This window comes from Polyodon spathula, chromosome 16, assembly GCF_017654505.1.
Source record: "Polyodon spathula isolate WHYD16114869_AA chromosome 16, ASM1765450v1, whole genome shotgun sequence".
NCBI classification, from domain to species: Eukaryota; Metazoa; Chordata; class Actinopteri; order Acipenseriformes; family Polyodontidae; genus Polyodon; species Polyodon spathula.
In genome coordinates this window covers 24,218,432-24,241,378 of record NC_054549.1, presented here as the reverse complement: position 1 = coordinate 24,241,378, position 22,947 = coordinate 24,218,432, and the positions used below count along the sequence as shown (strand labels likewise).

General features: G+C 40.4%; 1 protein-coding gene across 2 annotated transcripts in view; it reads right to left on the bottom strand.

Annotated features, from left to right (window-relative positions):
* Positions 1-22,947, bottom strand: part of LOC121328631 (rho guanine nucleotide exchange factor 3-like) — a 59,505-nt gene that overhangs the window by 21,730 nt on the left and 14,828 nt on the right. The window contains exon 1 of one of the 2 annotated variants that reach the window (XM_041273492.1): positions 5,205-5,450. The exons of the other annotated variant lie outside the window; for it this stretch is intronic. Within the exon in view, the coding sequence (XP_041129426.1) occupies positions 5,205-5,303 (99 nt within the window). The 5' untranslated portion in view covers positions 5,304-5,450. Of the gene's footprint in view, positions 1-5,204; positions 5,451-22,947 lie in introns of those variants that run through there. 2 annotated transcript variants of the gene reach the window in all.

The following is a 22,947-nucleotide window of genomic DNA, read 5'->3' as shown; positions in this document are numbered from 1 at the left end:
CAGGCTCTATCTAACACTGCTGCAAAACATCATACAGCATGAATGTCCTTGTTCTGAACACCTGGATAGCTACATCACAGCTCAATTCTATCTCCATTTCCTCCTGTTTGTTAGCTTGACATGAATGCCATCAGCAATTATACATCCCTTCACTTACTCACATACATTCCCAACCACGAGTGTAAATACTAAACTAGAGAAGTCGTGACCCTGCAGCACGATGTACAAACAGAACATGTGACATGCATACAGACACATGGATGGGCAGGTGCATTAATATTTCCAAAGATTGGGATATTCTCAATAACTTGTACTAAAGAATGTCCTTATCAAGTTTGGATGAGCGGTTCTCTAGACATATGAAAAAGTTGTATTTGAAATCTGCATAATCTGAAGTTAAAAATGAAATGAAATAAAATTAAAAAAACAAGTGGAAAATGCCTTGATTAGAGCTCCTTTAACCCTAACCCTAGAACTTGCAAATACTGGATGAAACACTGAACAAGTCAGAATGCACAAAGGTATCCCACCATGCTCCCCAACAGCATTTATAACCACACAGCTAAGAATCAATTTGTATCACAGTCACTGTCTTGCCCATGGATTGGTCAATATCTGGAAGCTGATATTGGGGGTGGCGGTTGGCACGAACGCTATGCTGAATTTTTGCATGAGTCACAAATCTCTTTTACTACAGTTCCTGCTCTACTGTAATTCTGAAGCCAGGAGCCCAGATTGCACCTCTGGAGGGCTGGTTTCGAATTCAATTAACTGTGCATGGCAGTCTCAAACTAGACCCTGGTGGACATCAATGTAATCCACAGCACAAAATAAAAACCGCACCAGACAGCATAATGCTGTCAGTCTCAGTAGACAGATGCAGTGACCTGCAATCGTGTTCAAGCACTACAATGAAACTCCTGGGGATTATTTACTACATTCTCCCATAGCCTTCTGTGCACCCAGCTTCAGAAACCAGATGTCATTCACGTGTGTGAGAATGAAGAACCAGACCAGCCCCTCTGTCTGTCTCAGAGTGCCCTGAACTCCTGACCTGGATTTGCTACATGCAGGTCCTGCCTCCCTACTCCTAGTACCCACACTAGGGCTCAACATGAAGGGCCTGTCTCTCTGCTCCTGCTACCCACACTAGGGCTGCACATGCAGGTCCTGCCTCCCTGCTCCTGATACCCACACTAGGGCTCCAAATGAAGGGCCTGCCTCCCTGCTCGAGCACTATGGGAAGGGAGAATCAAAGGTATTTACACAGAATTTAATTCCAGTGGCTCAGAAAGTCCCCCTGGACTCTCCAGCATGTAGTGAGAGGGAATTGGGATGGGGAGTGTGTGTAAACTTTGAATCCAGCTCCTTTATAATACAGCATGGTTCAGTATGTGATGTTATCTCATATTTTGTGTGGGAAATCTGCTAACATGTATGTGATATAATAAGTGAAAAGTCTGAAAAATCTCTGAGATTATTTACCTTTATACATGGGAAAGAAACCTCCAGTTTCTTTTTTCATTTTATTGTGAAACCATTGCTTGGAGGACACAGTATGAGATGTACTCTATTCTACACTTGGGAATGCTCTGCCAACTTCAAACTGACCTTCTTGGAGAGCTGGTTTCACTGACAATGGCAGACTAGTTATGTGTGGTGACGACAAATGCTTCAGGACTTCCCTGGAACAGGCATAACATAATTACATGGAGCAAAGCATTCCCATTGTTTATCTATAATAAGTGCAGTCCCTGAAGACTCACGCTTAATTCCCTAAGTGCCTCTTTGTTTTGTCTGCAAATCTTGTGCCCAAGTTTACACTGACATAGACTTCCTGTAGTTGCCATGGAGTCATGCTACATAAACAGTACAATCCCAGAGCTAGCCAAGGCTCTAGCTCCTTCACCCTCGTCCTCCTGATGAACATATTTACATTCTTTGCTTGGTTTGTTTTTAAATTTGAGCCACAGCTCTTCCAAATACAGCCCTACAGTTTGAAAGTTGCGGCTGCTTTTTGGTACCAAATGCTGAGCTGTAGGTGGATGTGACTCCAATGATGTAGCTGCACTCATGTGATAAAGAGCAAGCAGCAGCCCTGGGTGACAGTGCTGCATTTGAAAAGAAAAACAGAACAATACAAGCACAGAACCAAATGGTTCATCACAAGGAAAGGTGCTCTAAGGAAATAAATGTTAGCACCCCTTTAAATAAAGAAACTGAAAAATAGTAATCTCCCCAATATACAGGGCTGCTATTTCCTGATTTGAGTGTTACAGATATTAAAATGAAGGGTAATAGTTTGAATAATTGTTTGTGCAACTATACCTTATTGATACTAGCCTAACCACTGCTAGAGCCCTTCTGAATAAATCTGTACATGTAATGATGCAAAGGAATATTTGCTCACTGCTCCCTTACAATAGTTTCCTATGGTGTACTGCAGCACGGGCTATATTTGTTCTGAAAGGCACAGGCATCCCCAAGTGAGGAGTTTGTCCACAAACACTTGAGTGAGTCTGAGGGGTTTAGAAGCTGTTTAACTAGTTGTTATACCAACGCCTCTCAGAATCTAGGTTTCAAATTCCACACAATTATAAAAGGCCTGAAGTCCCTCCTGTTAAACCTGTGCTGGCAAAACAAAGACAGGGCCCACTTGCAACTGACATGTAAAGCCCTGGTCCTGCCTTCCAGCCACGCTGAGCTGGTAGCTATACATCACAATGTGAGCAGCACAATGGAAACAAACCTGCTCCCCCTTACTCACAGCAATACCTGATTAATCAACAGCTCACTAAATGAACCAACAAGACAATAGCTGGGTGCATTACCTCATCAATCCTACACGCTGACAATCCAGATGCAGTCAGAACTAAATAGAACCCTTTCCAATCTCAGTGTGTCAAACAGGAAGCAATGTTTAGGTAACAAAAAAAAATAAATAATAGAGCACTTGAGATTCATCCAAAGCAACTCTGCAGACATACATGAGAACTAGAGATTTCACTTACTATACTTCCATTCATTATTGTGAAGCTTCAACTGTGCAAAATACATTAATAAATCAATAAAAACATACTAAATAAAGTCCCAGTAAAGCAAGGTACCCAATTTTAACTAATAAACAACAGACCAATATTGAAGAAAATAAAAACATAATATTTAAACGGGTCTATGACAATTTATCACCAACAATATGGCAGAAATACATATTTTCAATTGCCCCTTTTGGTATACATTGTAAATATATTTGCCATGTGATAAATTATATAAATCTATAAGACTAATATATTTAAATATTAATATTCATTTATGGTACACATTTGTTTTTGATTTGGGACATGACTAAAAAATAAAAAAAATACTACAGCACTGATAAACAGCAAACATTTCTTAAATTCTTGCTATTCTGTAAACTTATTGTTGATTTTTTTTTTTGTCCAATGCAAAGAGAAGGACAGATAAGCAGCCACCTGTCTGAAGCTGCCACAGCTATTCAGACCCTTAGGGGGCAGTCACTCCCTTATAAAAGCTTCCCAGTTTATTTGTTGTTTGCTCATGCTTTTTGCCATGGTTATACTATGCACTGAGTATAGCTTACCTTGGTTTGCCATGTGTATTGATATGCTTTACCGTACCTTGCTATTCTTTACAATGCTTGCCTCGGCTTCATTACACTTTTCTATGCTTTTACAATGGAAAACTTTCATCCCAGCTTTCATTGTGACATCTCTGATTACATTTCCAGCATGGAGCTAAATCACATGGATTTGTTTAACACATAGGTGATATATTCTGCATGTATTTGCACGTATCCATTTAAAACGAGAATATCATCCAGAACTGTTAAACACTTACTAGAGCTACATTTGGAAACACTAAAGAAATTCAATGACAAACATTTTGACTAGATGTCTTTTTCAGTGTCTTCATCCTGACTATTATGTTTCTTTTATATTTTTAAATAATATAATAGATATATTAGATATATTCCAGCATACATGTCTGTATGTTTGATTTGTTTGAAATGTGTTTTCCTTGCAGTGATTTGCTGGTAATTGGGTCTCAGCAGCTTTTCTAACCTATTGAACACTCCTCACTAACCCTGCATTCACTGGCAAGGCTCATTAATTTTCAATGAGCCCCTCAGCTTCGTGACAGAGCTCACAATGCACATTAAAGGCAGACAATATTGTGAACTGCTCATGTTGAAGTGCAGCTGGTTCTGTAAAGCCCACTTTTTATGGGTTCATAAAAGTAAAAACAGTATTTAGTGAGATAAAAACCATCATCAGACAGAGCCCAAGACAGCAGATGATAGTTATCAACAAGACACCCGATACAGACAAGAGCCTGGTGAAGCACTGACTGTACAGACAAGAGCCTGGTGAAGCATTGACTGTACAGAAAAGAGCCTGGTGAAGCACTCCACCACTCTGTTTATAGAGCAGCGTGGGACAGAACCCAGGTAGCAGGACAGCCAGCACAGCATTGGGTTTGTTACACAGAAGAAACAAGAAAAAAACATCTCTGAGTACGAGTGCTCCCTTGATATTGCACCATGTGAGAATTCACTGTTAAATTGTAAATATGTTCCTGTATCAAGCTCCCTTCACTTGCTGGCTACACCTTTTAAATTGCATAAATACTTTATTATTGTAACCGAGTCATGTACAGATACCCTAAAAACGCAACTCGACTTAATTCCACAATAATTAGCCTCCTTTAGTGTGACTATTCTGTTGCAGGTGCCTTAGACTTCTGAAGGGTTACTGTGGTTTACCAAAAGTGTATCAAAGCAAATGTAAAGCAAGCACATAAGCAAAGTCATTCACAGAAAGGTATGGTAAAGCAGGGAGAATATTTCACATTATTAGCACAGCAAATGCCTATAAATCTGAACAAATCAGGCAAAAAGGATTGCAGTCAACTCAAGTACATACTTTGCTTAAAAAATCCCAGAACAAGTCAATAATAAACCTTATTTTGTGTCCAACCAGCCAGCAGGTGCTCTAAAGTAAATATCAATTTGCTAAAAAAAAGTATAAAAAAGAAATCCTAAAACAAACTAAAAATGAACCCTTCGGTTTCTCAAGTGTTTGTTTGTGAATGGCACAGACCCATATTCATTTCAAAAGGAAAGATATCTGCGGCACATCCCATACAGTGAACAAAGCGATCCACAACCAGCCTGGATACCATACCTCTGTCTCTTTGAGAGCTGCGCTCCTCACAGACTGCACTTCAAGGGCACAGCTAGTCCTCTTGGCTACAAGGTAGAAAGGGTAATCCTTGGCCACCATGGTGGCAGTGGGTAATTCAGAGCTCACAGTTGAAGCACAGTGGTCGAAGGCAAAGCTGAGCGGTCCAGCCACAGTGTCTAGGATTGAGCTGCTTCTTACACTCACACACCAGGGGAGGAATGAGGCTGCAGTGAGTCTGTGTCTGCCTGAGTGTAACCCAACACTGCTCTGCACTGTACTGCTCAGACCGCCCACTAACTGGAAAGAGGGGGGGGGGGGGCAGAGAACTCAGGAGAGCTGGAGCAAATTACTGTACTGTGGGGGGGGGGGTTGGGGGGGGGGGGGGAGAGAGGGGGGGGGGGGGGGGGGGGGGGGGGGGGGGGCTCAGTGACACCACAACCTGGACATTGAAAAAGGCAGAGACAGGCAAACCTGGCTGGCCAGGGAGAACAGGCTCTGTGGTCACTGTAAGACATGAGTGGTCAAGACAGAGATTCGCTTCCTAATGCACCGTGAAAAATATAAAAACATGAGGGACATTTTCTTCCACAAATTGGGTGATTTAGTCCCAGAATTGCCTAGAATAGTCATAGCCTGGAGGGTACTGTTTAATATAGAGGGAAGGAGGAGGGGTACTGTTTAATATACAGGGAGGGAGGGGGTACTGTTTAATATAGAGAGAGGGAGGGGGGTACTGTTTAATATAGAGGAAGGAGGGATACTGTTTAGTATTAAAAGTCAGCTATGCCATGTATGTGCTTTGGCAACACAATTATTTTTATTGTCATGCCAATAAAGACAATTTGAGAGTGTGTAAAAGAGAGGGAGTGAGTGGGGGAGAGAGAGAGTGAGAAATGGAGTGAGAGAGAGATGGAGTGGGGGAGAGAGAGAATGAGTCAGTCCGATTAATGTATTTGTAAAGATTTGCAGATGTGTGTGGGAGAGGTACAGAATAGCTAGTCACTACATGGTGCACAATCTGTTTAGAAACATGGTACTGTTTACGATTGATTTGATTACATGTATTAATATAAGGGAATTCTCCTCTGCGTTTACTTGTGCTCGATTCAATGATAATACTTTAACAATATTGCCATGCTAATGATAGTCTTTCACTCTGCAGGCCCACCATGCAGCCACCTCAGAGCTATAGCATCGGAGGACCACGCAGCTCTGGGCAACTTACAGGTAGGCCCACAAGCACCTGGACAGAGCACAGGGGTTGCTGGTGCGTGGTGAGCCGAGGACACCATGGCCGACCCAATCAATCAATCCCTTAGAAATAAAGAACATACTGCTTTGCCTTGCTGCACAAATGAGCTCCGACTGCAACCACAAGCAAAGGCTTTATCAATTGAGCCACTTGCAGAGTGCAGCTTGTGTTGAGGGTTCAGGACTATTTGGGAAGTCCTGGAAGGTGTTTGTATGGATATGCACACAATAAGTTGTGAGATTCTAGTATTGAATCCATTTTCTTATTGAACACCACTGAGTCATTTCATTTTGGAATCTATCTCTCTTTCACCCAAATAAAATCAAATGTTAGAAAGATTGAACAGTAATAGCTCCCAGTATATTGGCATTTGAAATAAAACATTTAATTTGCAATATGTTAGTTTTGTATTTCTGTTTTTTTTTCTAAATAACATGGAAATCTACAGAGTTTTTTTTTTGGTTGTTTTTTTTTTTTTTTTTTATTGTAATTTGGAAAGCATCAACCATCAGCACTTCTCTACTAGATTATTATAACACATTACCACACCGTCACATTGCAGTTTCTACCTGAATCATGTGGTGACAGGAAATTCTTTATAAATACCATTAAATACATTGAGAATGCCACTTCTGCATCCTGTTCCCGTAACATACATTTAAACATGCATACAGGCATAGAGCCTGTGACAAGACAAGCCCTGCTTCACGCTTCAATGCAATGCTAATGGGCGGAGCTGCTGATAAAGTCACAGCACTGATACAGTAAGGCTGTCAACTTGAAATGTCTAAATGTTATAGTTTATTTGACTTCCACAAACATTTAGCCATTCACTGGATAAGACTGCTGGGTTTTGTTTACCCAGTTTACAGCACCGGAGAATCCCCCTGTAAAATGCTCTAATAAAATTTAGACTGATTAAAACAATGTCTAAGTGTAAATGGTACAGTTTAGTTTACTGCAGTAACAAAGTACAGCTGTCAGCATTGAACACATTACACTTGACATGACACACATTATCCCTTTCAATTAACATTGCACATTACCCTGAATAACAAAGGCGGGTGGGGTGAATTTATCAATGAGGAATACCAATTCCAAAATGGAAAGCAAAGCAGCAGGCAGACAGCCCCGATCACGTCACAAGAGCTCCCTGACTCACCCCCACCTCACACACAGGTTAGTATGAATCTTTCTTTCCACACAGAAACAGCACTTCATTACGCAAATCACATGAGGTCCATACACTATGGACTTTACAAATATCAAACGACTCTGTTCTTTGTGTTCCCCTCCAGTGATGATGGTCTTTATTTACAAAGCAATCACGTGTTTAAACAGGAAGAGGTAGATATCCTAGCGAGCCGACCCCCTATACAGGATCTTCACCCAATCCCACCTCCCTGCCACCAGCTTGTCTACAGATTACCATTCCTCTATTCCCTTCCTTCCTTCCTTCCTTCCTTCCTTCCTTCCTTCCTTCCTTCCTTCCTTCCTTCCTTCCTTCCTTTATTCTTTTAACTTGTGGTGATCTAAATGTGTCTTTAACACAGTTGATCTTAACCTCCTGCTCCATCTCTTATCTTATTGTATTGCTGAATGTTAATAAGAGGGTCAATGACTCTCCCAGCAGGATTAATACAGTGGTAAGGCAGCAGCATGGTCAGGGCCAGGGCTGTCCAATGGATGGTTCTCGTACTGAGCTCGTCTCACTGAGCTCCCCAGTGTAGCTCTTTTGATTCTGAACTGAAGTTTCCCATTCAAGGCTCCTAACAGGATTTAAAAGACTAATATGGGCTTGTAGTCTCTGGTAGAAGCAAGTACAATAAAAATGCGAATGAATTCATGTTGTGTTTCAACAACGACACATATTTAATGAGCACTAACATACTAAAGCTGTGACATCTGTAGTCTGGTTAAACCTTATTCCTCCAGCTACTCACGCCATACTCCAGTTACTCACGTCATACTCCAGTTACTCACGCCCAGCTCCAGTTCCTCACGCCCCGCTCCAGTTACTCACGCCTCGCAGTTCGAAAAAACATGCTCTGAATGAACTGCATTGACGGCTGTACTGCCAGAAGGAAGCTTTCTCGCTTTCTCCAGCTCTGCTGGTGTTACTGAGGAATAGTGTGCTGTTTTGTCTTTTCCACTTTGCCTTAGTTTTTTAATTACTGAAAAGGGTAACATTCTGCGTCTTTCGCTAAATTCACTTTTCTACTGTATGGAGGGTCATTCAAAAAGCGACTAATAGCAGCGCACAGATATATAAAGATTGATATGCTCTATTCACTTGTGCTCCATCTTTATTCCTCACAGAACTGACATAATATTTAAGAGGAGAATGTTCAACTCGTCGTAAGAAAGAACAATAATGCAAGTCTACCTTTTTCTTGGACACAGTTTTGTAGGATATTCACAGCCTGTTTAAAAGATTTTATTGTATTTTTTTTCTTTGTTTCATTATTTCACTGTGCTGCTTTTCTTTGAATTACTGGTACTTTGCCCAGTTCATGAAATCCATCTTTATACCATTCTTTACAGTGTTTCCTTTAAAAGGTTGAATATGTGAGCTATAACCAGATTAAAATGTGGTTCTGGGTATGACATTTTTTAAGTTAGTGTTTACCTTTAGATATTAAATGTTAGAATTAGGACAGCTAAGTGGCGGAGGAATTTGAATCGATGTGTCTACTGGAAGGCTGTGTGAGAGCAGAATTTTTCCATACAGATTTATAATTAAATATGATACCATAATCAAATCAATAAAATAATGCTGTGGGCTAATAGTAATGTGTACTTTATTTTTTACTTTTTCATATTTATATTTAACATTCTATTTTCAAATTCAGATGTTTTACACAACCGTTCTTAAAAGCGCAGATTAAGACTCTTCATAAAAAGCCAGCAGGCATCAGAGGGTGAGGGGTGAGTGAGCTGAGAGACAGCTGAGAAGACATCATTGTGTCAATACTTCTGGGCACCGGTTTATATCCAGTTTCTGGCACTCTCAATAACTTGTGCAGAGAATGTTGTAACCATTATATATGTGTAAAAATGTATGAGTGATAAATGTACACATAAAGACAGACGGACAGGCACCCCTTATATGCCCAGATTCTGAGAATAAATAACTACTGGCGCAGAACAACAATATCACTATTTCTAGGATATGCACCCCAAGCACAGGATACAAATATAGGATCGTGTTCTGCTGTTATTATCTTCTTAATCTGTTGGTCCTACTTCTAGCCTGGGGGAAAATCAAACTCTACACCACAACTACACAAGCAGTGACTTCTCCTAAAATGTCTGTTTTTTGCCTTGAAGGCTGGGGTGCTGCAGATGACGACCGGCATGACGTTTCTTTAAAAGATGAAGCAATCTGCTGAGGTAAACCAATCACTCTTCTCTTTGATCCAGCAAACAGAGCCCACTGAAGAGCTCCTGCAGTTCAAAGCGTAGATGAAAGATTCCCTTCCCTTGTGTTAAAAGGTTACCAGAGCCTGCACAGCAGTGAATGGATACACTGATATGAGTGAGGTGTCCTGGTTTGACCACATTCAATTTCTCATTACATAGTCTATTCTTTGTCTATAATAGAATGCCAGGCTTTGTGTTTAACACATGCAAAACCTTGTTGTGCCATTCCATTGCGACCCCACTGCAATAGCCACACCAAAAGATCTGTATCGTTGATATATCCAGAGGTTAAAAGAATGTGGAACTTTATTGAGAATGATAGACTATAACTGTCTCAACTCCAAGGCCCTATGTCACGGTCTGTAGCATTAATATGTCCAGAGGTTAGTGCAATGCTGCAGTGAAAGGGTTCTATTTTAATGCAATGCTTAATTAACTATGAGCTGATGCAAAGCGGTGTGTTTGAGGCCTGGGCTGAGTCATTCAGCATCACATCACTCGGTTCATTAACCATGTGATAAGGGCCTCAATTGTAACTCCTATGGGCAATGTTGTATGGGTTATTGTGTTTCTAAGAGCGCCTTCTGTACCAAAATGAAGAACTACATGGGCTGGATATACCTCATGTGTATCCAAGGGCTGCTGTTTTATCACTGTTCAAAAACTAGAACATAATTCATTAAAGACTAGAGAGGAAACGCTTTAAAAATCAGTTTCAGAGCTGTTTGAATGAACGCAGCCTGACTTTGAAAAGATGCATCAAACAGAAGTGTTGCCTCTGTCCTGTCAGGATGAAGTGCAGCCCGCGGGCTCACAGAGGCAGGGCTGAGGCGGGCTTGTGAAAGCTCTCTCTCCCTTTGAAAGGACAGCAGGGATTTGTGCCAGCCTAGCTTTCATCTCTTCTAACTTCCACCCTGAATCTCAGCCTGTGATGCCTCTTACTGAACTGCAAATACAATGGGCCCGATCTTCGATCTTCACACAATCCCCTCGCTAAATTTGTGCCTCGCAAAAAAATAGTGCTTTGGCACAAAATGAGAGATATTCCAAAATGGCACAAAGCAGTTGCGCGACATTGGAATATAGCAGTTTTTTGAGCAATTCGCAAATCTTGTTTGTGCCTCGCAAAACCGTCTCTGCATTCATTACCAATACAGCAACTGCACACAACAGCCAAGCAAGAATGCAGAATGATGGACAGTCGCCATTAGTAATGGCATTACCCCGACAAGCTGCTATCATTGGTGTTGCCACAGTATGTATATGACAGCAGATGAGACCACACAATATATCGTGCATACATACATATAGGACCATTCAAATACACAATTGGCTCCATAGCTATGCGTCGAGTTTTCAAATTAATTAACTTATAACGCCACTGTTTTATTGGATATGGACAGTGTTGTATCACAAGGAAATACTATATAGGTTTCTCTAAAGGCCAGCTGATCCAACATAGCTGTATGTTTTTGAAGCAAAATAAAAAAAAGTTTTGGATACTGTCTTTTGATTTTTTTTTTTTATATAAGTCATGCCTTGACAAAGTCTACTGTGGTAGCACACTCTCTGATTTGTAAATGTAACGAGTTCATTCACCTGCAAAGTAAATATCAATCAAGCATTTTTATATACACAGAAATTCGTTATGTATGTTTTATGTATGTATTCCCATTTGAACATCATGATTAAGCCCACTTTGTAAGGTTTTGAGTGTCGCTGGAATGGATTTTTTTCGTTATAAGAATGTAAGAATAATAATTAATTCTAAATACGCTCCTAAAATGTTAATTGTAGCCTACTATGATTTCTCAATAAATGAACAGTCCCTGTACAATTAGCAACACCGACATTCAGCAAACTGGACAGCTGCATAAAAACAGCCAGAAATGACAGTTAACAGAACTGTTTGTCCCGCCTCAGCTAACTTATGATTGGACTGCTGCAGAGAAAATACAGGTCTTTGATTGGCTGCTTGTATCACCGGTATGCCTTTAGGAATGCCTTTCACAGCAAGAGTGCCCTGTTGGTGTTTGGCTCTCTGAACTGCAGCTGGCTACCCCTACACCCGTAATGTGCTGCTACCTATGGAATAGCCAAATAAAGCAATGGGACACAAGATGGGAGTATGACGTATTTATACAATTAATTTACAGATGTGTGGCAACACACAGCAAAGATAACAGGCAAAGGACCCCCCTCTCCTCTTCATCCTTCTCTCAATCTTCATTTCCATACTTTGATGATACACGTTGGATGCTGATATGCCTGTGGAGCAGTGAAGAACACATATAACTGTATATGTAAACACAACACCACTGTCCATCGTACAATACTATACTCAGTGATAAAACACATAACTGATCCGCCCATCCGGTGTGTGCAGATGGGGGGGGGGGGGGGTTGTTTCTGTACTATTGTACGTTTTGTACTATTGTAACCAACTCCAGAGTGGACTGTTACTCCGACACTATTTGAGCCAGCAGCGTGCAGTTATCGCACAGATATTGGTATATTCAGACCAATTAGGGCTTTCGCCCAATTCAAATTTGATTGTGCTATGTGCATATTGAATGTCCACCTAGAATACATTTGCATCTCATGTTTTTAATTACCAATGCATTACCATATGCTAATATGACCATATTAAAGGAACAGAAGGAAGGCAGTGTGCTGGACAGAGGTGAGTGCATGTTTCAACACTCGTCTGTTGGGCATGGGAATACGCTATAAACGTCACTATGATATGAATATGTTATATATGTTATTACGGAAACAAAAAAAGAGGCTTATTGCTTGTATGTTTTCGCCGCCAATTGACTATGATCATGCAGTATGTAGGTTTGCATCACCATCAACTTTAGGTAAACTGGACTTGCTATATTATGCAGCATTGAGGTACAATGCAAATACAAGATCTAATACTCATCATTGTATACTATACGATTTGGTAGGCTGGACTTCTTTGGCTTTACGCAGGTTGAAGCAGTGGTATATTCTGGTATATAAGGCTATTCAATGTAAATTATGTGAATATACTTATGTAAATGAATAACATAGCTTCCCATAGTATCTATAGCCTCAGATCTCATTCATTTTTGCAATTTAAAATCCCAAATGTGCGTACTGAGGCTGGTAAAGGATCCTTTGCTTATTATGCCCCATGGTCCTGGAATGAGTTCCAGCCCAAACTAAAGCTACAGACCCAGACCCAAAGTAAACTGCATGATTTTGTGACTGAGAGTTGTAATTGTTTTAAATAGTTGACTACTTTTGTGTATTTTGTTTTAAATGTGATATATTGTTTTGAATGTGATTTGCCTGTGTCGTAATTGTATTTTATTGTGTATTTGTTCTTGTTGTCCGACTGACTTGTTGCTGCCTACTTGGCTAGGTCTCCCTCGTAAAAGAGGTTTTAATCTCAATGTGACTACCTAGTTAAATAAAGGATAATAAATAAATTATATATATATATATATTATATATATATATATATATATATATATATATATATATATATATATATATATATATATATATATACACATACATACATATATATATATATTTATATATATTATATATATATATATATATATATATATATATATATATATATATATATATATATATATATACTGGTATTGATGGTTGATCTACTAAAAAACTTAAAAATAAAAAAATAGGAAGATATTGCATAGTCGGCAACCAGTTTGGGGTCATACAAGTACTAATATATTTGTGTACAATTTTTGCAAAGGCTTTGTTGGGCACACAAGCATTTGTCTTATATATTATAGATTATAAAACGACAACTCGTGTGTCTAGAAACAAACTGGTTTTCTGAATAAGGTGTCTAAAAGGGCAAGTATTCCGATAGCATCCTAATATTAAGTGGGTATTTGGTATCACTTTTTTCGGAATAGTGGTATACAGAATATGGACAGATTCATTCAGAATACCCTGTTTACATGGCATGGAATAGTTATTCAAATTTCTCACTATGCCGAATACAACTGGAATCCTGATAGAACAGGACAACCGGAACAGGAGCCCGGATAGCAATATGGGTGCAGCAGTCAATTGCCCCTACCACAGGTCATCATGCAGCATGTGACATAGATGAGTCAGCATGTCACAGTTGAGACGATACCTGGACACGACTTGCTCATTGCTGAGCTCCTCATATTTGTGCCGAGGCCGGTACACCCTTTCAGCCTATCTTCGCCTATGTCGGGGTTGCTGTTGCTGGGTGTGCCTTGTATCTTTCTCATCCACATGTCGACGAACACACTGCATGCTACCCACATTTCCCATTCTTGCCTGTTTGCAGTCAGTGCTGGAATGGTAGTGTGCGCGGAGTTAACACAGTCCTTTTACAATCCTTATTCTGTGTGTCACAAACCTGGTTTTGTGCTTGGTGCATACCTTCAAATATACCAGGATTACACATATTGGCGGCCACTCCCCCCATATTGCGTGATGCATACATTTTATTTCTGCACAGCTCAGAATGGACTGTGATGCGCAAACGAACGTTTCAAATATGGCAACTTGGCACAATTTCAGCATAACAGCCATTTGCGACGCACATACCCCTGTAGTCCCACAACCATATTCACTTTTGTACTAAATATAGTATTTTAATGTCAGTTGACTACTGTACTTTCACCCATAGTTCAGTCACTTTATTTCAGAAGAAAGCTGCTAAAAAGCTCCAGTTTACCGTTCTTATACAGGCTGTATTCTCCCCTCCCACCCCTTTGAAATCTTGTTGTCAGTCGCCACAAATCCATTTATTATATACTTTATACAGAGTGTGTGACTGCTCCAAAGCATGTCTGTATTTCATATTTCAAAGGCCAAAATGTGTGACATAACAGCAATGGCTTTGTCAAACTTTTAATTTAGAGCTCAGCATAACAGTGGCAATGTTTAATTCATAAAACTAAAATAAATGACTTATTGTAGTAAATGTTAATTACCTGTGGTATAACAGAAAACGCAATGGCTATTTGTGAATAAAGGCATAAACAACAGTTTAGCGCTTTGATTCTTTTTGAGTTCCCCACTTTGAACCATCCTGTATCCCCTCCATTCAGTATTCCACAGAACAGAATGTTTTAAAATACAAATGTGACAAGTCTTCCGATATGCGAATGTGAACAAAAACATCTGCTCCCAGGTAATGCTGACTCTGCATGTCAGGAACCACTGAAATATGACTTGAGGTAGCCACAGGAACCCTTAAAAACATATCATGCATGGCATTTTATTAGAAAAAAAATTACAATAAAGGACCTGCACAACTTTACTAAGATTGTAAGTCATTCAATTGAATAATACAAAAGTTTGCCATTTTTATTTTTTCCCTGGAGTCGTGGTGAGTTGCTGGGTACTGAGTTTTTTTTAATCTCCTAATGTAGAATGTTGAGTTTGTTAAACATCAATAACATTCCAAGGGCGAGACACAATTATATGTGTAGCTGCTTCTTAGCATTTCCAATGGGAACAGGAGATAATTAATGTAATTTTACATCTGAAGAAGAGACCTTGGAGTCCTGAAAGCTAGTCTATCTAATAGTTAAACCTCATAAACAGTTTCCATTTACACACAGACAAACAGGCATTCCCTTAACTTTGCAGCCAGCGGCATGCTTTAACCCTGGAATGGGGAACTAGGAGCAGGCTGCCTAAGATAAGTATATAATCTAGGATGGCACCAGATGTCACTTTTAAAGGCACTGTGGCAGAGCAGAGCTCTATCCTATATAAATTGACAGGGATGGGGTTAAATTCCCCTACCTGCCTGGGTTTATTGTGTTCAGGTGGCTGGGGTTGAGTAGTTGATTAGCATAATTTACGATCAATCAGCACCCAGCCACCTGAACACAATAAACCCAGGCAGGCAGGGGAATTTAACCCCATCACTGCCAATTTATATAGGACAGAGCTCTGCTCTGCCACAGACACGTTGCTATAATGTCCTGTGTTTAAAACTGAACAAGGTAGAGCTGCATTGTGAACGGAAGTCAGATTGCTACAGATCAGATGTATGGAAGATAGACCAAGTTTTGCTGACAGACCTATAAAATCAAGGTTCTTGTTACGATTCTCAGTCTGGCTGTGGGGCAGCTCCTCCTGCCTTTCATCCCAACACAACACTGCTGCACTGTGCAATGACAAGCTCAGTCAGCCCCTCCAGGCATCCTTACATATCAGCTGCTCCTCTCACGCTATCCCTCTCACACAACTTCTCAACTGCTCTCGGCTCTTATAACCTGCAATTTGTTTCAAGGCATTCTTTCGAAGTCCAAAAGGGGCCGTGCAGCCCATAACAATCAGCACACTGGCCGATTACAGCACTCAAAGCATTTGGAATGAAAAGAAGCTGTTTAGCGATTGACAAGTTGAAGGAATGTTAGCTGCAGCTGTCAGGAGTACCCAACTCCAAATTGATTTAATCTGTGTATTTATTGTGTTTGCATCAACGAACTGCCCCGACAGGTAACGTTTACACTAATGTCATTGTACTGGGGCTAACTTGAAATCACTGACCAAACTCATTTCACTGGTGACTTCAGGGTGCTTACAGAGTCACTGCACAGCAACTGCAGAGAAAAGCTATTTTTGTATATCTGTATTTATTTTCCAGCCTAAATTACAGAATCATTTAAACCCACCTAGCAACAATCGCTAGCATAATACAAAAAAATTATCACCTTGTTTTCTTTCAGCAGCTTTGACATGCCTAGAGTTTTCCTTAAAACAGACCGGTTTACAGGCTCTTTTATTGGTCAGCTTCCATAGCAACCAGACAGTTGGTCTGTCTGTACTCACATACCTAACCCTCACGTCTCACTTGCACTGTGATTGTGTAATTGTAGTATCATCTGGGCTAAATGAAAAAACAAAAAACACTGCTTTCAAAATTAATTCCCAAGCGAGTGGCGCATCCAGTAAAGGCGCTCCGCATGGAGTGCAGGATGTGTCCAGGCTATGTCACAGCCGACCGTGACTGGGAGTTCCTAGGGGGTGGCGCACAATTGTCCATCGTTGCCCGGATAGGGAGGGGAATCCACGGCTCACTGCACATCAGCGACCCCTGTGGCCGATAGGGCGCCTGTGGTTCTGCAGTGGAGCCGCCAGATCTGTGTTGTCCTCTGGCACTACAGGTCTGGTGGCCTCACTGTGGATCCGCAGTGCGGAAAATGCCGGATTGGCAGGAGCACGTTTCAGAGGATGTGTGTTCCAGCCTCAGTTCCCCAAGTCGGCAGGCGGGGTGCGAGCGGTGACCTGAGGATACAGATAATAATTGGGCACACTAAATTGGGGAGAAAACCAGGGTAAAAAATTGGAGACAACTACATTTAAAAAAAAAAAAAAAAATCCTTCCCAGTCTGAAAGCAATATTCCACCCTGCCCACCGAGCCTGTACACACTCATGATCAGTACCATGAGAGAGCCGATCATCTCTACCTACAGACACTGGACATGCTTATACACAGGGATTGTTCTACTGGAGTGCTGATGAATATCCTTTCCAGTTTAGTCACAATTGGATAAGCTACTACATGTAAAATATAAGTGTGACAAAAGAAAGGAGGGATAACAAACCAGCAAAAACAAAGCACATGAGAGGCACCTTTTGAAGGCCCTTGCGATGGTTTGCAGTACAGTGTGGCGCACTGAAGACTGTTCATACAGGGTTCCTATACCACACATACTGGACTCCACTCTGCACTGGAGTCTGTTCATACAGTATTCCTATACCACACAGACTGGACTCCACTCTACCAGATTGCTCTTTGAGGGCAGAGCTGCTCACTGACTACTAGAGTAGCTCAGGGCTCTGTTCCAAAACAAAGAATGGAAATCTCACACTCCTGTCCAGGAATCATTCAGCAACCTTGAGATCCACACCTCTCAGCTAGAAATACAAATACCACAAGCAGGAACCAATTTCAGACTTTGTGAAGAGGCACGGCAAGCATGTTTTCTCAGTTATAGTAAAGACCTACTTGAGAAGACTGAGCAATCTAGTCACTCAGCAATTCAGCAAAAACACTTTCCATTGCAGTATGTACATAACAGAGCAAGTCTTTATTCTTAATTGTTTACCTACTGCCACTGGAAATGTACCAAAACACGCAAATAGTAATAGCAATCATTATCTGAAATGCATTCTGCCCAGGATGAAGTCCAATATATATTTATATCAGTTCATGTAAAATTATTTCTCAGTATAATTTATCAAAATGATAAAGCAGAGAGGGCACCGGAAGTGTCAGGAAGGTGCAGCAATCAAAAGGGTCCTCCAGCATAAGGAAGTATTGCACCACGACTGCTGGCTGATCTCTGAGACCAGTTACTTTTAAGGCTGTTATAGTTTAGTAGCAAATATACAGTGTTTTTAACATTCAGTGTTTATTCACAGTTTCTTCCGTATTGTGAAGACCACACGGGCGCAATCTTCACTGCTGAAAATAATACATGCACGAGACACTTAAATAAAATAGAAGTCTCCTTTTATTTTAGTTGTTGATCAACAAACACAAGACGATCTCAGAGCAACTTGTCATATGACAGAGTCAGAGACACACAATACTTTTTCAATACACTCTGCAGTGTGACAGAGTCAAAGAGAATACAAATAGAGAAAACAATACAACTCTGCAGTGTGACAGAGTCAAAGAGAATACAAATAGAGAAAACAATACAACTCTGTAGTGTGACAGAGTACTGGACCACTCACTAACTCTCCTTCTCATCGACCCCCCACAACCGCACTCTAAGCCCTGCACTCTACCCACTAATTACATGGCTAAAGCTGTATTATTAACTATTAAAGGTATAGCCTATGCAATAGACAGAGGTTCATTACAATACACATCTGTTAAGACAGCATCTATAAACCTCACAACTCTACACAGTACTGGACTATATGGCACCCAATTGCACCCCTACTTGTACTTGCACTAAACTGCTCCATACCTTGCAGTATTCTACTACTGCTCTTAATTACAACTACTTCCTGTATCTTGTATATGGTATCTGTATTCACGCTTTTTGGATTTGCTCTTATTTGAAATAGTTCTCATCCATCTATCGTATTTACTACATGCTCTTAACGGACTTTACTTGTAAAAGCAAATATCTTTACTAGAAGTTAACTCTCTCAGTCGAACCTACTCTTAAAAGAAATTATTTACTGTATTCTTCATTTCTGCTACCGATTTTATTGTACTTTATAACTGCTCTTATCTGTAATGTGTCATTTTACAATGTGATGTTTTGTAACAAATGTAAGTCACCCTGGATAAGAAAAAGACCTCAGAAACATCTTCATCTAGACAAAGTGGGGAAGCCATAAAAAATAAAAAAGGCTAACAAGATGCTCGGATACATTACTGGTGCTAAATACTATTTCAACTAATCAGAGAGCCTGCCGCTGAGCAATACCACAACAAATCTACTTTTATTGTTATTCTGTATGCGTGGAATACAGCACACCAGTTCTATTGTTATTCTGGACGAGTGGAATACAGCATGCCAGTTCTATTGCTATTCTAGATCAGTGGAATACAGCACGCCAGTTCTAGTGCTATTCTAGATCAGTGGAATACAGCAAGCCAGTTCTATTGCTATTCTGGAAATGTTATCCTTCATGTTGTGTGCTGCACAGTTCACACAGATAAACATAAAGGCTCATTATAAAATATAATGTTTTGATTGCTATTGTATAGTTTTTGTAGTTTATTTAATTTATACTGCACCTCGCTGTACTACCACCATCGCTATAGCTGCAGTCTGTACCGATCCTGGCAGGACTTAAGATTGTTTATCTTTATCAAGTAGCCTTTTAAACCAGCCGTGATTTATCCTGTCTGGGTGTCTGCTGTTTGATCCTAGTTTCCTGCACTTTACTGTATGTAGGGTGAAAAGGTCTTTGGTCAGGTTACACTAATATAATCATCCAAACTATTAAACACCCAACATGGGACTGTCCAGTATATAGGACAGACAGACTCCTGCCAGTGCTGAATGGAGCTGCTCAACACACAGCACCACTCGAAAATAGAATAAACCACCAGTGACATCGCTTGGATTATATCATTTTCATTTTTGTTATTTAAAAAATAAAATAAAATAAAAAAATAAAAATGTGCTAAAAATAAAAACCTGAAAAGGAAAAAAATAAACGCAAAAGCCCTCAAACAGAATCATCAACCCACACGACTCTTTTTCCATGCAGCTGCAGGGGAGATTCAAAGCAAATGGTAAAGCTTTTTGAAGTGATAAAATATGATAACAATTATCTATTAACGGCATCACTGACTGCCAGCTCCCACCTGCAAATGAATCACAATTCCACAGAAACCAAACTGGGTCAAATCAGGGAACCAGTGCAAGGAGCCCTTTCAGAGAGATATACAGCAACCCCAATGACACTGCTCAGAACAGTCCCCACTTCAGATATACAGCAACCCCAATGACACTGCTCAGAACAGTCCCCACTTCAGATATACAGCAACCCCAATGACACTGCTCAGAACAGTCCCCACTTCAGATATACAGCAACCTAAATGACACTGCTCAGAACAGTCCTCACTTCAGATATACAGCAACTCCAATGACACTGCTCAGAACAGTCCCCACTTCAGATATACAGCAACCCCAATGACACTGCTCAGAACAGTCCCCACTTCAGATATACAGCAACCCCAATGACACTGCTCAGAACAGTCCCCACTTCAGATATACAGCAACCCCAATGACACTGCTCAGAACAGTCCCCACTTCAGATATACAGCAACCCCAATGACACTGCTCAGAACAGTCCCCACTTCAGATATACAGCAACCCCAATGACACTGCTCAGAACAGTCCTCACTTCAGATATACAGCAACCCCAATGACACTGCTCAGAACAGTCCTCACTTCAGATATACAGCAACCCCAATGACACTGCTCAGAACAGTCCTCACTTCAGATATACAGCAACCGCAATGACACTGCTCAGAACAGTCCCCACTTCAGATATACAGCAACCTAAATGACACTGCTCAGAACAGTCCTCACTTCAGATATACAGCAACCCCAATGACACTGCTCAGAACAGTCCTCACTTCAGATATACAGCAACAAGACACTGCCCAGAACAGTCCTCACTTCAGATATACATTGAGATTGAGAAATCTTTAATGGTGATTTGTCAATTGCTCATATTAATTTCTAATGTAATGGTGATTGGTCGACTGCTTATATTAATTTCTAATGGAGTTTGAAAGGAAAGAATGGGTGCGGAATGGAAAATGCAAACAAGTACAGTAAATACCGGGCCCTGTTCCCACAGACTTAACAGTGTTCTACATGCTCTTCTTTAACAGTTTAATGAAGATTTCATTCAGAAAACTGTGAAAAATAAACAATAGAGTTCTTCAACCTAGTGTACCATATATCACATTTTAAAATAGGTTCATCATAATCGCTTTATGTAAAAAGGAAAGTGTGACACACGGAACTCTAAATCATAATCCACTGAATAAGTGTCGCTAAAGAAGGTCCATTTCAAGTTTCTTTAGATGTACTATCAGTGGAACATTTTTTATAGTGGGGGTGCTGAAAGCCATTGAACAAAACTGTAACCCCTGTACATGACGGAAGCCATGCAAAGACAAGGGGTGCTGCCAGCACCCCTAGTTCCAGCGCCCTTGTGTACTATAGAAATAAAACAATATAAAGCCTCATCTGCACTGAGGGCCAAGAAAAACATGACTGTCCTTGGAAGGCTCATGGCTCAAAAAGTCACTGGGGGATTGTGGGATATTATTGTGCTGTGTTTTAAAGAAACCTATGACAAAATATATATATATATATATATATATATATATATATATATATATATATATATATATATATATATATATATATATATTTACTGTTTCTGGATTTTAGAGTTTAGCCCAGATTGTTAAAATAATTTTCTTTGTTCTCCCACATGCCGCCACAATGATCTTTTTTCAGCCATTGCATTTGTGAAAACAGCTTGAAATGTGCAGCTGTGTTCTCCTGTACGACTGCCAATCTTTAAGTTTTAATTGCTTTTTTGTGATTTCTGAGCTGTGAATAAAGTTTGGGAAAAGAAAAAAAAAACTTAAAGTACCCATCAGTCGTACCCATCAATCCAGCCTACAGGATGCCATGTACCCTCCAGAATCTCTGCATCAACACACTGCTGATCCAGCCTACAGGATGCCATGTACCCTCCAGAATCTCTGCATCAACACACTGCTGATCCAGCCTACAGGATGCCATGTACCCTCCAGAATCTCTGCATCAACACACTGCTGATCCAGCCTACAGGATGCCATGTACCCTCCAGAATCTCTGCATCAACACACTGCTGATCCAGCCTACAGGATGACATGTACCCTCCAGAATCTCTGCATCAACACACTGCTGATCCAGCCTACAGGATGACATGTACCCTCCAGAATTTCTGCATCAGAAATACATTGCGTCACACAGGGTCCTTCTGAACATCCCAACACATATCAGAAATACACTGTCACAGTCATTCTGAATATCCCAAACATATCAGAAATACACTGTGTCACACAGTCATTCTGAATATCCCAACACATATCAGAAATACACTGTAACAGTCATTCTGAATACTCCAGCACATATTCTGAAAATTCATCAATGCAAAAAGCAAACGAAAGAAGATGCTGGTGACAGTATTTTTTATGGTTTACTTTGTTTTTAAAAACAAGTTGTTCTGCATAGTGATTTTCATTATAAAAGCTTTCCGTCTCAACCTCAGCCAGTTGCTGTTCCTTTCTGCTGCTTCAGATAAGTTCTTCACTGTGCGATGCAACTCTTGGCCACTGAACCCGACATCTCTGAGAAACTGGGTTGTAGAGTGTGCCACAAATCCTCGACAACCCACCTCCACTGGGTAAACTCAGACCCTCCATCCTCACTGTTCCGCTTCAGCAGCTAGTTGAGCAAACCAAAGTTTCTTCCTCTCATACTCTTCATCCACAGTATCCTCCCATGGCA